Raw genomic sequence first — 14994 nt, forward strand, 5'->3', positions numbered from 1 at the left:
TGAGCCGGGCAGCTCGGAGAAAGGGGCTGGGGTGGGCCTTCCCCCGAATTAAAGGGGAACCCGCAGCCAGGCTCGGCCTCTGGATCCCAGCGAGACTCGGATCATTCATCTAACACGTGCGCAGTGCATTCTGGGCGCTGGGCGTGCTGCAAAGAACGCCGAGCGGGAAACGAGCGGTCCGGCTTTTACTTCTGTGCGTGGAAACTCCTAATTAATTTGTAAAAGGAGGAAATTGGACTATACAAACTCGCGGTTTTTTTCCTACTCCAAACTTTAAAAGTCAGGCTACAGACATTCAGTGGCACAAGTGGTTTTTTGTTTGTTTGTTTTTTGGAATAAAGTAAAACTTCCCAACAGCAAATGACTTTTATTCCATTTGAAGAAAAGAAGAAAAAAAAAGTCAGACTTTTAAATGTTTTTATTTTTTGAAATATAAAATCTGTAAACTTTATACAAATCTTGAGCAATTCTGCTGTCACAGACGTACCCATGATCCATAGTACTTTACAAAAATAAAATACAAATAGCCCAAGGAATCATCCTCAATTTAGAGGGCATAAAGGGACCCCATCCCTGAGGCACGGGGTCTCCTCACAGAGGGACCGACAGGACCCAGCCTGCTATATTTAACTTAGTTTATTTCTTCCCCCCATCCTCACACCCATCATTGTATTAATACTCCCCATCAGAGATTCCTTTGGGAAAAGACAGGAGGGTGAAGTTCTAAAAAGGAAAAACTAGACAAAGTTTTAATCTAACAGGGGTCCTGTTGGAATAAGATGCTTACTATACATTTTGAAATAGGCATAGGGCTATCTTTCCTCTCTAGGTCCAGAATATAGGAATTATATTACACAGCATCAGCCATTGAATGGTGTGTGCTTTAGATTTATACAGGTATAAATACCTGGTTGGGCTGGGAAGGCAAATTCTAGTTTGCCAGAAAAACAAAACCAACAAGCTGATTGCTTATGAGAATGGCAATAACATTTATTCTAACAGACTAAGATTTTGTTGTGTGTTTGTGCCAGTTAAATACATCCCCATTGGATGGAGATTCCAAAATCTGAAAATTAAACAGTGCTACTTAAATGCCACTGATCAGTCCCTCTTTCCAAAGACTAGCACTGCTTTGGGTGCCAAGGGTCCGGGTAGGTAAGTGGTATGACCCTAGAATGAGGTTACATTACCAGAGGTTCAGCTCTTCCATAGCAAAAAATGCAAGGTTTAGGGAGATGCCCCAATTGTATGTCATTTCAGCTGATTAGAGTCCCTTATCCTGAAGGATACAAAGTGGCACTGGTTCATTTTGATAGGATTAACCAGAGTCACAGGATTTAATATCCCATATGTCTGGAGGAATGGACTGCAAGATGCTTATCCTATAAGGAAAAGGTATTGAAGAGCAGGATATAACCCACCTAAGTGGGATCCCACAAAAAAAAAAAAAAAAAAAAAAAAAAAAAAAAAAAAAAAAAAAAAAAAAAACACCACAAAGATAACATTTAGCTTGGGTCAATCATCCCAACATTTTAAAGCTGCCATAGAACTTGGTTAAGGACATTTTCCCACCATTCCCAAATACCCTAAAATTCAGCATGAGGCTCATGCTCACCTAATGTGTTCATTTTAACTGAACATTAATAAGACTTTAAGAAAAATAAATTCTCTATAGTCCAAGCACCAGAGAATGAGCCTAGATATTAAGAAGCAGAAATGTTTTCTTTCCAAAGAAATTGGATATAAAGTGGAGGCAGCACTGATTTCAGATCCACCCTCAACAATTCTGCAGTGATTCCTAAGCCAGTATCTGGGTAAAATTTTCAGACTGACTGCTTCCTTGAACCTTTTAAGCTTTTCCAAGGATTTTGCAATATCCTAGTCAATACATCCTGGCACCTGGACCTGGACAACATTTCCTGTTCCATTTCAGGTATGAAAATTCAGGTTTTCATTTCTTCTGCAGAAATTTCATTTTGTTTCCTAAAAGGAGAAATAAATATAGCATACTCGTAAGTCACTCATTTCTATCTACTATAGATTATAAGACTAATGTTTTATTCACTGTTACTCAGTTGTGCCAAATTACCTCTGCCAGACATAAACTTATCAGTAAGTCAATTGATCTGTATTATTAGAACACAAATTCTAACATTTGCCCGATTAAAGCAAAGAACCAGAAGTTTAGACCCGAAAGATCCTTGTAAAATTCAAGACTTAATCTAAGTCAATGAAACTATCAAAATACCTAATTTTTTGTAAAAAGTTATAATTTTTTTTCCTTTGTAATTTTATGCATTTTTAAAAGGGGTCCATAGGGTTCACCAAATTCCAAAGGTGTCCATGAGAAAAAAGGTTAACAACCCCTCATTTAGAAGGAAGCTAGGAAGAGAATGAGCATTTATATAGTTTCTTTGTGACAAGCACTGTGCTAAGCATTTTTTAACAAGAATCTTTTTAGATTTTCTATTCTGTTCCTTTGGTCTATAAAGAAAACCAAAGCTCAAAGAATTTAAGTGACTTAAAAATACGTTTAACTAATACAGAGTAGAGCTAGGGGCATATATTCCAAAGGCACATAAAAATTAATGGTGGGGGGGAGGGACTGGATATGTATATTTGTTATTTTGCTTTATCAGCTCCAAGTATACTTTCCCACAGATGAAAATAATTTAAAAATTGACTAGGAATCCGAAAATAATACTGTTTAAACCTGGACTAAGCTAGTATTCCTCTAGAATAGGGGAGCCTACAGGCCATATAAGGCTGGCAAAATCCTTTGGTCTGGCCCTGCCAAGGCAACTACAAGTGACAACACTCTCTGGCTGCTTGAATTCCTTGAGTTGATCATTTTAAATGACCCTCCAATGATGTTACAAATAACCAAATGGCCCCATCTCTAGAAGCAACAATTCCTATTTTGTTCTAAGTCCCTTGTATACTCAGATGTTAATCCTTTGGTTTGTAAGGTAAGCTGTCTGAAGTAAGTGGCTCCAGAGAATGGCTTTGGGAAGAGAGTGACTGATCGATCCAAGCCTGAGAGGGAAAATTCAAAACTGCTTAGATGGTTTTTTTCTCCTTACTTTTGGACTTGGGAACTAGGGACTTGTTTCAACAGGATGACAGTCATCAGCATGGCCTTTTCAGGTTATTGGCAGTTCGATATTTTATGCATCTCAGTATTTTAAGGTATCTTTGGACTGTGACATGAAAGTTTTCTTAGACATACTTAATACAAATATAATAACTCACCAAGACTTCGAAGAATCTTGTTTACCCCACTGGGTTCCGACTCTGGAATTGCTTCCAAGTACTGAATGGCCCGGACTTCAAACAATCCTATAAGGGAAATTCATACTGTTGAAACCATCTTACATCCAAACTAATGCAAGAGAACATGATTATTTTTCTTTGGGATAATATAGATAATTAAAAATCAGGCCTCCCCTGAGAGCCAAACAAACCTCATATCTTACAACTTCAATTTGGGGCTAATGCAAGAATTAGCCACAGTCTTCTCTACTATTCTGGTTTGAATATGTTCACATTTGTAGAAGAGTTATGAAAAAACACGAACAAAAAAATCACACAAGACTGAAAGGGTACTTGGTAGAAGGAATATCTTTACTGTACTATTTTTTAAAATAGTGATTTCATCCGTGCAGATCTTCCTTTCACCAACACAGATCTCAATTGCTCCACATTTAAGAAGTTGTAGTCTTAAGGAGTTGTATGAAAAAAAAGTTAATTACCTGGTAACTAATATTGGAGAGGGAACAAGACATGGGGACAGCTAGGTGGCATGGTAGATAAGAATGCTGGGTCTGGAGTCAGTAAGACTTTTTCTGAGTTTTAATCAACGTCAGACACTTGCTGGCTGTGTGACCCTAGACAAGTCACTTAACCCTGTTTGCCTCAGTTTCTACATCTTCAAAATGAACTGAAGAAGAAAATGGTGGACCAGTCCAGTACCTTTACCAAGAAAACCCTGAATGGGATCCCGAAGAATAGGGCAGATAAGAACAAGGACAACCATGAGCCTCTCTAAACTGATTGAACCTCCCAGCATATTTGCAGTGCTTCACCAGGCCCAAGTATGCCACAAAAAGATAGGAATAAGACTTTCGTGGAGGAAGTGAGGGATCCATATTAATAAAATTGTGAATTTTCCCAAGTATTTTCCAAGCTCATCAAGTACTTTAAATGGAAGGGACTTGACTTGTAAAGACTGACCTTTGACCCCACTCTTTCGAAGTTCCCTGTCCTGGATGAAACCAGCAAACATTTGTGTCTCCATGAACAGATCCAGGAAGTGCCGCACACTCCGGGAGGTATGAGACTTGCGGAACGGCTCCCTCTGGAATACCCGTTCTCCACGTTCTGTCACCGTCATGTTCAAAGAATAATGTCCCACCAGCTCCACAAAGAATCTGACAAAAGCTTCGGATACCAGGGTGTTGAGTGTCACATCTACTGCAAGATGTAAAACAAGGGTTTGGGCTTTGGTGTATGCATGTGCTACTTGGATACAAGTCCTGCTTAGAAGCAATCATTAGAAGAGGCATTAGAGCAAGCTGTATAAATTCTGATTTCCATGTGCCAGATACAGAAGAGACAACTTGAACAGTAGCCACTGCTTTATCTTCCAACAGTTTTGAATTGTTGGCTCTCTCAACTACCGCCCCTGAAGCTGCTCTCTCAGAAGCTATCAGTGACTCCCAGCTAAATCCAGGAATTTTTAGTAGTGCTCATCTGTGCTTCATGGCACTGCCGATCATCCTCCTTGCCTTCTCTCCTAGTTTTCTTCTTACCACTACTACTAGTTTTCTTTTTGGCCACTAGTTGTTTCTAAGGAAAACATTTTATAAACCATTTGAAAGTCCTAAGTAAACATGAATTAACTATTATAATAACTCTGTAACTATTATACAATGCTCAAACTACTTAATTTGGTTCTGAAAAGCTTATCATCTTGCCCTAAATGATCTGTCCTACTTTTCCATTTGTCTCAAAGGGTTAAATGTCAAGAGGTCAAAATAATTGTCATGAATACTGTGATTTTAGTTATCATCCATTATGGTAAAAAATTTTTTTTAAAATTATACACTAGATTATAAACCCCCTGAGGGCTGAAACTAGATAAGTCTTAATAATCTTTATGTATTCCATAGTGGCTTTGCATCTAGTATAGTGCCCTCCCACAATTTCTCCATTCAGTTTTGGGATTCTACTTTGGAGCTGATGTGTGGATGTCCAGGGAAAACTCACCTAATCTCATCAGATGTAATTGGCCTTAAGATTATTTATCATTCCATCCAGCAACCTACCTGAACACTGTACCTTACACTACCTCTTTCATCTTTTACTCTGAGTCAGTCCATAAACAAGCATTTATTAAATGCCTGCTACGCGTCAGGCACTAAGCTAAGTGCTGGAGATACAAAGAAAAGCGAAAATACAAAAGCTGTTCTCAAGGAATTCACAGAGAATACACGCAAGCCTCTATGCACAAAATACACCCCCCACACACACTCATATATGTGAGTATAAATGAGAAACTGGAGAACATTTCAGAGTGAAGGCCCTATAGCGACTACAGGAAAGGCTTCTTGTAAAAGATGGGATTTTAGCCAGCAGTTGAGGGAGATGAAGGAAAGCTTTCTGGGTATATGGAACAACCAGTGAAAATACCTAGAGTTGGGAGATGATGATGAGGAAGGAGGCCAGCATCACTAGGCTCTCATGTATGTATTGAATGGGGGGGAGGGGGAGGGAGGATGGGCTGTGAGGAAGGCATGAGAAGACTGGAAAGATAGAAGGGCTTGATTACCAGAGTACCTGGAATGCTTTAAATGGGTGACTTTGCTGCACCTGCTCTTTAGAAAGATCTGGTTTAACAACTGAGTGGAGGATGGGGTAGACTAGGGAAGAGACTTGAGGTGGTAAGATAAATCAAGCACCATTTCCAGCAGTCCAGGCATAAGGTGATGAGGGCAATTACAGTAGCAATGTCAAAAGAGAGAAGATCATGTATGAGAGACCTTGGGAGCAGATCAAATAGTGGGAATAAGGAATCAAGGAACCCACTTTGGCTTAGTTAGCCCAGTGACTGGGAGGATGATAGTGCCCTTGACAATAGTAGGAAGCAATAATCAAATTAGAAAGTTCTGACAATCTGCTGTCCTATGTCTGGTTTCATAATTTCTCTAACAGTCTGCACCAAATTCCTTCTTTCTAGCCACTACTATGTTATATGTGTTCTGTTTTCCTATGGAAATGTAAGCATCTTGCTATGATTATCTCACTTTTCTGTTTATATGCCCAGGACCTTGCACAGTGCTTGGCAGATAATAAATATAATAAATGGTTGCTTGATTATTGAATGAATAGGACACATTCCCCACTCCTGCTCACTAACCCGAATCCTACGCTTTCAAGTTCCAAGTCCTTGCCTGCTGTGGAGAAGTCTTCCTTGATTATACCAGTCTATGCTGATCTTTTCCTTCTCTGAATTTCTTTAACCCTTTAGGTCCACCTCACATTCTGGCACGGGGGGTTCTCAGCTGCTACTTATTGTTCCCCAGTTGTTTCATATAGTATGCGTCTTTCACTTCACATTTCAGCTTGATAGCTTGACAGTCTCTGTCTTCTTTTTGTATCCTTTGACATGTTGAATAGAGTACAAGCATTGGATTAAGCACTAATTAACACCGCTTGACTCAGAGTCCCAGAGTCCTATGATCTAGTTAATATACTTTCTGGTACCTTGTGGAGAACTTTGTTCTTGAGCCAAGATTTCATTTCGTTCTTCTAAAATCTGCACCAGAGCAGCCTGGAGTTTTGGTGGTAGAATTTCATCTTCATCAGAGACCTAGACAGACAACCATAGGATTGTGTACAGTTTATGGACTGGAACACAAACACTCACTAGTGAGATCCAGAAAAAGTTGAACTCTTTATTCTTTGCTATATGGAAAACTATTTCCCTTAAACTGAAGAAAATTTAAAGCCAAAATATTAATAACAACGACTAAGGTCAATCAGAAAAAAATCACCCAGTAATATCACTCAGATTTTACTTGTGAATAAGCTTCCATCTAACAAGTCTCATGATCTCTATCTACTGATTTGATAATATCCTCCAAATGAATGATGCTAAACTCCGAAACGCCGGTTGGTTTTGAAATTGAATCAGAATTATTGAGTAATCTTCTGACTTTGTTTTATGCATGGTCAGAAGTCTACATCCTGACACAAATTATTGATGTTTGGTAGGCTGACATTAATTCATCTGGATTTAGAGAAAGTCATTACAAGGAGTAGTTCTCTTCTTGAAGCTTTCTTCCTTACCAAGCACCCCATTTTCTCAAATTAATTTTGTATGATAGGTCATAACTATTAAGGTTACTCATTGTATATAAAACTGAACATATGGAAAAGCTCTCAGTCTAACAGCCAGTTCCTCTAAGAAAATTAGTTATTCTGTAAAAGATCTATTGAAAGCTCTCTCCCCAAACATTATTATGCAATCTCCTTCTGTGTCACTCACCTCCTGCAAGAACTTGTCTGCACAGAGATCAACAATCAGCACCTATTGGAGAAAGGTGTCAAGCAGGTTAAACTGGAGTCATTCACATAAAATTTGCTGAATCAAAAAGAGGATTGTGGTTTTTACAAACAGTGGGAACAAATTTCATGCAAGTGACTCAAAGTTCTGGCCTATTTCAAAATCAACCCAGGCTATTTCTTGGGTTTTGAAGCCTGTTTCCTTTTTAGCAGGCCATCCTATTCATGTAACACAAGAACGAGTTTGACTTGCTATAGTAAATATGACATAATATGGTACTTAGTTATATTGCAATATTTTAGATTAGTATAATTTCTTTTTCAATTGTGGGAAGGACATGTTAAGAGTTTTCACATGTGTTAAAATTAAACTATCAGTCTCCTCCACCCCAACCTTACCTCCTCAATGGGCAGATCCTGGAGCAATGGTAAGGAGCAGGACAGGATGCCGATAAGAAATGGAGTGGGTGAGCATACAATGTCAATCATGGAGGCTGGCAAGACTGGGATGTAGGTATGCTGCCAGGTGAAGGGATACAGTGTGGCTACCACAGCATGGCCACATTTAGATAAAGTGCTGGTCAGAGGCAAAAGTAGGCAGTATTATACAGTGGGACTCATGGAAGCCCAGGCAAGTATGACATAAAAAGAGAAATTACAGTGACTTTTTATTCTCACAGATCCACTCCTGACTTCTCATTTTTAATTGTAATTTAAATTCAATTATACTTGAATTTGAATAAATTATCTTTCAAATTAATTCAATTTATAATGAAATTCTTAATTTTAATTATAAATTAAATTCAAAATTAATTTTACTTTAAATTCCAGACTCTATAGCTAAACCTATAATAAATTTTTATGCTCTAAAGAATGCAAATTAATTTAAACTGTTTAAACAAAACCAATAATAAAACATTGTCTACTACAAAAAAGGACACTGGAAAATCCAAACTTAAATGACTTATGTATCATTCATTGTTCTGGATCACATAGTTCTCAATTTAATTAGTCAACATATACATATTTTCTTTTAACAAGGTGATCAAATTAAAAAGAATAAAGTATAAAGTTGGATATTACATTAATTCCCTACCTCAAATTGTTAGCAACAAATATAACCCTTCTTTCCAGAAGGAGTGAGGCACAGACACGGATGAGTTGACATACACTTAGACATTTAAATAGACACTCAAAATCCACATGTTCAAGTCGAGAATCCAGTGGTCGGCAGAGTTCAATTGACTGTGAAGAAAAGATGTGAAAACATTTTAATTTTAATATATTGACATCTATTAATAATATAAAAGATAGGTCTCTCACTACTTTATGTTCTTGCTCTAAATCTATTTCTTCCTTCTGGCAAGAAGATTCTATATAATTTTCATTTTCTATAACAAATCATTACATTATTATAAAGGCATACAGAAATATGGAAAAGTGCTACTACTTTCTCAGATTTAAATTCATGCTGTCTCAGAGATCAAAGCATTTAGCTCTTGCCTCTCCTTCACAGCCAGCCAGTCTTTTGTAAAAGCCATCTATCCTTTTTGCCTTCACTTTCTTAATTATTTCCTCGACCACTTACTTGTGACATGGTTTCTATCCCTTCTCACTATACTGAGTTCACTGTCTCCATGTTACTAGCAATTACCTGCTAAATGGAGAGTCTTTTTTCAGATTTCATTCTTCCTGATCTCTATGTAGCCTTGGGCCCTGTCAACCATGTCCTACCTCCTGGAAATTCTTCTTAACCCAAATTTCAAAACATTGTTCTCTTTAAGTTCTTTCTCCTTACCTGAGTCCCCTTACCTGGTCCCTTTTGCCATATACATTAATATACCACAACCTAAATATGGCTGTCCCTCAAGGTTCTTTCTGAAACTCTTTTTTTCTCTCTATCTTCTTCTCTAGTGACCTTCTATAGTGTAGTAGTGAAAACTACTACATATCCCTCATTTTTTTCTTGAATGTCAGTTCCACATCAACTGCCTTCTAATGGGCATCTCAAATTCAAAATGTTCATTACTCTGCATAATTCTCTCATTTGATCCTCACAATCACTCTGTGATGTAGGTCCTACAAGCTGTTGTGAGGGTCAGATGATACTATAAATGCACACACGGGCACATCTATATGAAGTACTCTATAAATCTTAAAGTAATATATAAATGATGTACTGAGAGCTCTTCCTTTAGTACTCATTTTAAAAATAGAATTCTGATATAAATCATCCTGGAACATTGTTATTCATTTATATTTTATATTCTTTGGATTTCTGCACAAAGAGAATAAAATAAATGATTTTTTTGTAATTGAATAAAATACTGTGATTTATGCTTTTCTTCTCCAGGCTTACTGACAATAGCTTTGTTCAAGTAGTTGAAAGAGCAGACAGAATGAGGAAGAGGATATTTGCCTCATCCCCTTCCTACCTAGTTTTGAATTCTTAGGCCAGGTATCTATACTTTGAAAGGTTTTCGTATAATTTAGAAGTTATGAACATCTGGCATAGTTTCATCCATTAAGAGCATTGTTCATAAATGTTGCTGGATCAGTGTCAACATGTGTTCAGGAAATTATGAGCAATAGTTTTGTATATAATAATGCTCTGGTTCCAGTAGAGTTTATTTGCTGAATCCTCAAGGTTATTTTAAGGTCTGCATTTGGAGTATAGGGATTTGCCATCTGTTATTTTTATTAAAGGTGAACTTCTGATGTATAATTATAGCCATCAGCTTATATATAATTAGGCATTTGGCAGGTGATAAGTTGTAATCTGTAATGATGTGCCACATTATTTTTACCATTTACTTGCAAAAGATAATATCAAAGATAACATTTCTCCAATGTCTAGTAGTAATAACCTGATCTGAACTGCCCTCATAAACCTCCCCATTTTCACTTTTAAATATGCATGATCACAGCTATTTGTTCCATTGCTTATTGACATTTTAGTTGCATTCATGTGGTTGTTATTATAGAGGGATTTTTTATTTCAAATCCAGATTTTAGTCATTTAATAACTCCTTCTCAAGATACATTTCGTTTGGTTACATCTAACAAATTCAGTAGTATATGCTTATTATGATGATATCTATTCCAGAAGTATTTCTGTAAATTTTTAACTATAAAGTTTTAATATCATGTACTCTGAGAAAATCTATACATCCTCTTTCTTTCTTTTTTTGTTATTAAAGCTTATTTTCAAAAAATATGCATGGATAGTTTTTCAGCACTGACCTTTGCAAAACCATGTGTTCCAAATTTTCCTCCCCTTCCCCCCACTCCCTTCCTTAGATGGCAAGTAATCCAATATATGTTAAACACGTTAAAATATATGTTAAATCTAATATATGTATACATATTTATAGTTATCTTGTTGCACAAGAAAAATCAGATCAAAAAGGAAAAAATGAGAAAGAAAATGAAATTCAAGCAAACAGCAACAAAAAGAGTGAAAATGCTGTGTTGTGATCCACCCTCAGTTCCCACAGTAACCTCTGCACACCTCTGGGTGCAGATGGCTCTCTTCATCACAAGATCATTGGAACTGGCCTCAGTTTTCTCATTGTTGAAAAAAGTCAAGTCCATCAGAATTGATCATTGTATAATTTTGCTGTTGCTGTGTATAATGATCTCCTCATTCTGCTCATTTCACTTTGTATTACTCCATATAAGTCTCTCCGGGCCTCTCTGAAATCATTCTCCCAAGCATTTCTTACAGAACAGTAATATTCACATACTATAACTTATTCAACCATTCTCCAATTTGATGGGCAGCCATTCAGTTTCCAGTTTCTTGCCACTACAAAGAGGGCTGCCACAAACATTTTTGCACATGTGGGTCCCTTTCCCTCCTTTAAGATTTCTTAGGAATATAAGCCCAGTAGAAACACTGCTGGGTCAAAGGGTATGGGCAATTTGATAGACCTTTAGGCATAGTTCAAAATTGCTTTCCAGAATGGTTGAATCAGTTCACAACTCCCAACAACATATTAGTGTCTCAGTTTTCCCATATGCTGTCCAGCATTTTTCTTTATCTTTTCCTGTTATGTTAGCCAATCTGCAGGTGTGCAGTGGTACCTCAGAGTTGTCTTAATTAGCATTTCTCTGATCAATAGTGATTTAAAGCACCTTTTCATATGAGTAGAAATAGTTTCAATTTCTTTATCTGAAAATTATCTATTCATATCCTTTGACCATTTATCAATTGGAGAATGAATAGAATCCTATAAATTTGAGTCATTTCATTATATATTTTGGAAATGAGGCCTTTATCAGAACCCTTGAATGTAAAAATATTTTCCCAGTTTATTGCTTTCCTTCTAATCTTGTCTGCATTAGTTTTGTTTGTACAAAAGCTTTTTAATTTAATATAATCAAAATTACCTATTTTGTGTTCATAATGAACTCCAGTTCTTTGACCACAAATTCCTTCCTTCTCTATAGATATGAGAAGTAAACTATCCTTTATTCTTCTAATTTGCTTATAATATCACTCTTTATGTCTCTAGATCATGAGCCTATTTCAATTTTATTTTGGTATGTGATGTTAAGTGTGGATCAATGCCTAGTTTGTGCCATACTAATTTCCAATTTCCCCAGCAGTTTAGGTCAAATAGTGAGTTCTTATCCCAAAAGCTGGGGTCTTTGGGTTTGTCAAATACTAGATTACTATAATTATTGTCTATTTTGTCTTGTGAACCTAACCTATTCCACTGATTGATTACTCTATTTCTTAGCCAGTGCCAGATGGTTTTGATGACCACTGCTTTATAATATAGTTTTAGATCTGGCACAGCTAGGCCACCTTCATTGGCATTTTTTTTTTCATGAATTCCCTTGAAATTATTGACCTTTTGTTCTTCCAGATGAACTTTAATTATTGTTATTTTTCTAGATCTGTAAAATAATTTCTTGGGAGTTTGATTGGTATGGCACTGAATAAACAGATTAATTTAGGTAGTATTGTCATTTTTATTATATTCGCTCAGCCAACCCATAGCACTTGATATTTTTCCAATTGATTAAGTCTGATTTTATTTGTGTGGAAAGTGTTTTGTAATTGTGTTCATATAGTTCCTGATTTTGCCTTGGCAGATAGATTCCCAAATGTTTTATACTATTGACAGTTATTTTAAATAGAATTTCTCTTTGTATCTCTTGCTACAAGAGTTGGTAATATATAAAAATGATGATGATTTATGTGGTTTTATTTTGAATCCTGCAACTTTGCTAAAGTTGTGAATTGTTTCTAGTAGTTTTTTTTAGTTGATTCTCTAAGTATACCATAATATCATCTGCAAAGAGTGATAATTTGGTTTCCACATTACCTACTCTACCTCCTTTAATCTCTTTTTCTTCTCTTATTGCCAAAGTTAGCATTTCTAATACAATGTTGAATAGTAATGGTGATAGTGGGCAATCTTGTTTCACCCCTGATCTTATCAGGATTGATTCTAGTTTGTCCTCATTACATATGGTGCTTGCTGATGGTTTTAAGTAGATGTTGATTATTTTAAGGAAAACTTCATTTATTCCTATACTCTTGGCTGTTTTTAATAGGAATGAATGCTGGATTTTATCAATTGCTTTTTCTGCATCTATTGCAGTCATCATATCATTTTTGTTAGTTTTGTTATTGATATAGTCAATAGTCAATTATACTAATAGTTTTCGTAATATTGAACCAAATCTGCATTCATGATATAAATCCTACTTGGTCATGGTGTATTATCTTGGCATTTCCTTTCTTTAAAAAAAAAGAAAAAAAAAAAGAATTGTTCTGTAGCTTCCTTTGGATGAAGGGCTCTATGTTTTCATAGCTCCTAGGCCACATTCTGCCTACAGTCATTCTGGGATGACCTGATTCATCATTATTTTTTATTACATTAGAAAAGATCATTTTAGTATTGGCAATGACAGTAAAGAAGAAGCATTCTGAAGCACCTTCAGATAATGGAGGTTCCTCATTCCATCATCAAGCTGAATCCTTCATATGTGTGAGAATGTTTCCAATTTTTCTATTTTCTATGTTTGTATGTAATTGCTTAGCTGTTAACTGATTTAAAAATGTTCTCTTCATTAAGCATTTCTTTTAAAGTTCCAGTAATTCTCTCAAAATCTATAAATACAGCCTTTTCCTTGGTAACTCATCATTATCATTCTATTTTCCACACAGTGTTTTTCAGAGTTCCCTGTTTCCCTCATTCTCTTTCAAATGTCATCCTTGGAACCATCCTTGTCTTTTTTCTCTCGAATATGTTTTACCCATTGCTACATTCTGTGAATTCTATCTACTGCTGCAGTATTTTTTGCATACATCTCAAAACTCAAATGACCATCATTCTAGTACAGGTCTTCATCATCTCTCACCTGGAATATTCTAATTGCCATCTCATTGTTCTCTCTGATTTCAGTTTTTACTCTCTCCAGTCCATTCTCTACATCTGTTACTATAATTCCTAAATAAATTACAAATCTGATCATGCTACTTGCCTGCTCAGAAATCTTCAGTAGCTCCCTATTGCCTTTAAGAAAAAATAGAAACCTCTTAACTTTTAAAGGCCGTCACGATCTGCCTCCAACTTCTTTCCTGACTTATTTCAAATTTCTTCCCTTCATGAAAGCTATATCCCAACTAAGGTGGCCAACACTGGTTACTATCTCTGGCTCCCATGACTTTGCTCAAGCCTTCTCCAAACCCTAGAATTCCCATTTCCTCATTCCCATATTTTAGCTTTTTAGCTTGGTGCTATTTCACATGCACACCAATAGGTGGCACCATGGTGCACAGAGCACAGACGTGGAGTAAAGAAAACCTTAGTTGAGATCTGGTCTCAGGCACTTAGCTGTGTGTGTCCACCTAACCTCTGTTTGCCTCGGTTTCTTCATTTGCAGCTCCCGCCTCCCATGTTGCAAAGATCAAATGAGATAATATTTGTAAAAAATGTTTTCATTTAGTGCTTAATACATAGCAGAAGCTACATAAATACTTGTTTCCTTTCTTTCCCTCTAAATATTATCCCTAATTTTTAATTATCAAATTATATATTTGTTTCTTTTTTGTCTTTATATTCCTATCACTTTAATATAAATTTATTGAATTGAATGTGTTCAGTGACTGTGGGAGTAACCTGTATTTTCTGTACGTGGGGAGAGAGACTAGAGAGAGAGAACATCTCTGTCTTGCTATATCTATCGGCAAAAAGATTAAGAATTGACCCAGCTGCACTCTCCTCATTCCATACTAGAACACTTGGTCATCAGCTGTCTTGGATTCCATAATCATCTCATTTCTGATGACTTTCTCTTCATATTGGGTGGCCCAGTGGATAGAGTTCTGGGCTTGGTGACTTTAACCTCCAACACTTACTAGCTGTGTCATCCTGGACAAGTAACTTAACCCTGTTCGCCTCAGTTTCC

The 14994-nt window shown here is 36.4% G+C and overlaps 1 protein-coding gene across 1 annotated transcript in view; it reads right to left on the reverse strand.

The window, feature by feature from the left end:
- Positions 1-1479: 1479 nt before the first annotated feature.
- Positions 1480-14994, reverse strand: part of DENND2C (DENN domain containing 2C) — an 88537-nt gene continuing 75022 nt past the window's right edge. The window contains exons 13-19 of the mRNA XM_074263132.1: positions 8663-8811; positions 7966-8143; positions 7550-7591; positions 6766-6871; positions 4234-4470; positions 3253-3339; positions 1480-1983 (exon numbers count right to left, since the gene is read on the reverse strand). Coding sequence (XP_074119233.1) covers positions 1952-1983; positions 3253-3339; positions 4234-4470; positions 6766-6871; positions 7550-7591; positions 7966-8143; positions 8663-8811 — 831 coding nt within the window. The 3' untranslated portion in view covers positions 1480-1951. The remainder of the gene's footprint in view (positions 1984-3252; positions 3340-4233; positions 4471-6765; positions 6872-7549; positions 7592-7965; positions 8144-8662; positions 8812-14994) is intronic.

Source organism: Sminthopsis crassicaudata, chromosome 4 (assembly GCF_048593235.1).
Source record: "Sminthopsis crassicaudata isolate SCR6 chromosome 4, ASM4859323v1, whole genome shotgun sequence".
Lineage (NCBI taxonomy): Eukaryota > Metazoa > Chordata > Mammalia > Dasyuromorphia > Dasyuridae > Sminthopsis > Sminthopsis crassicaudata.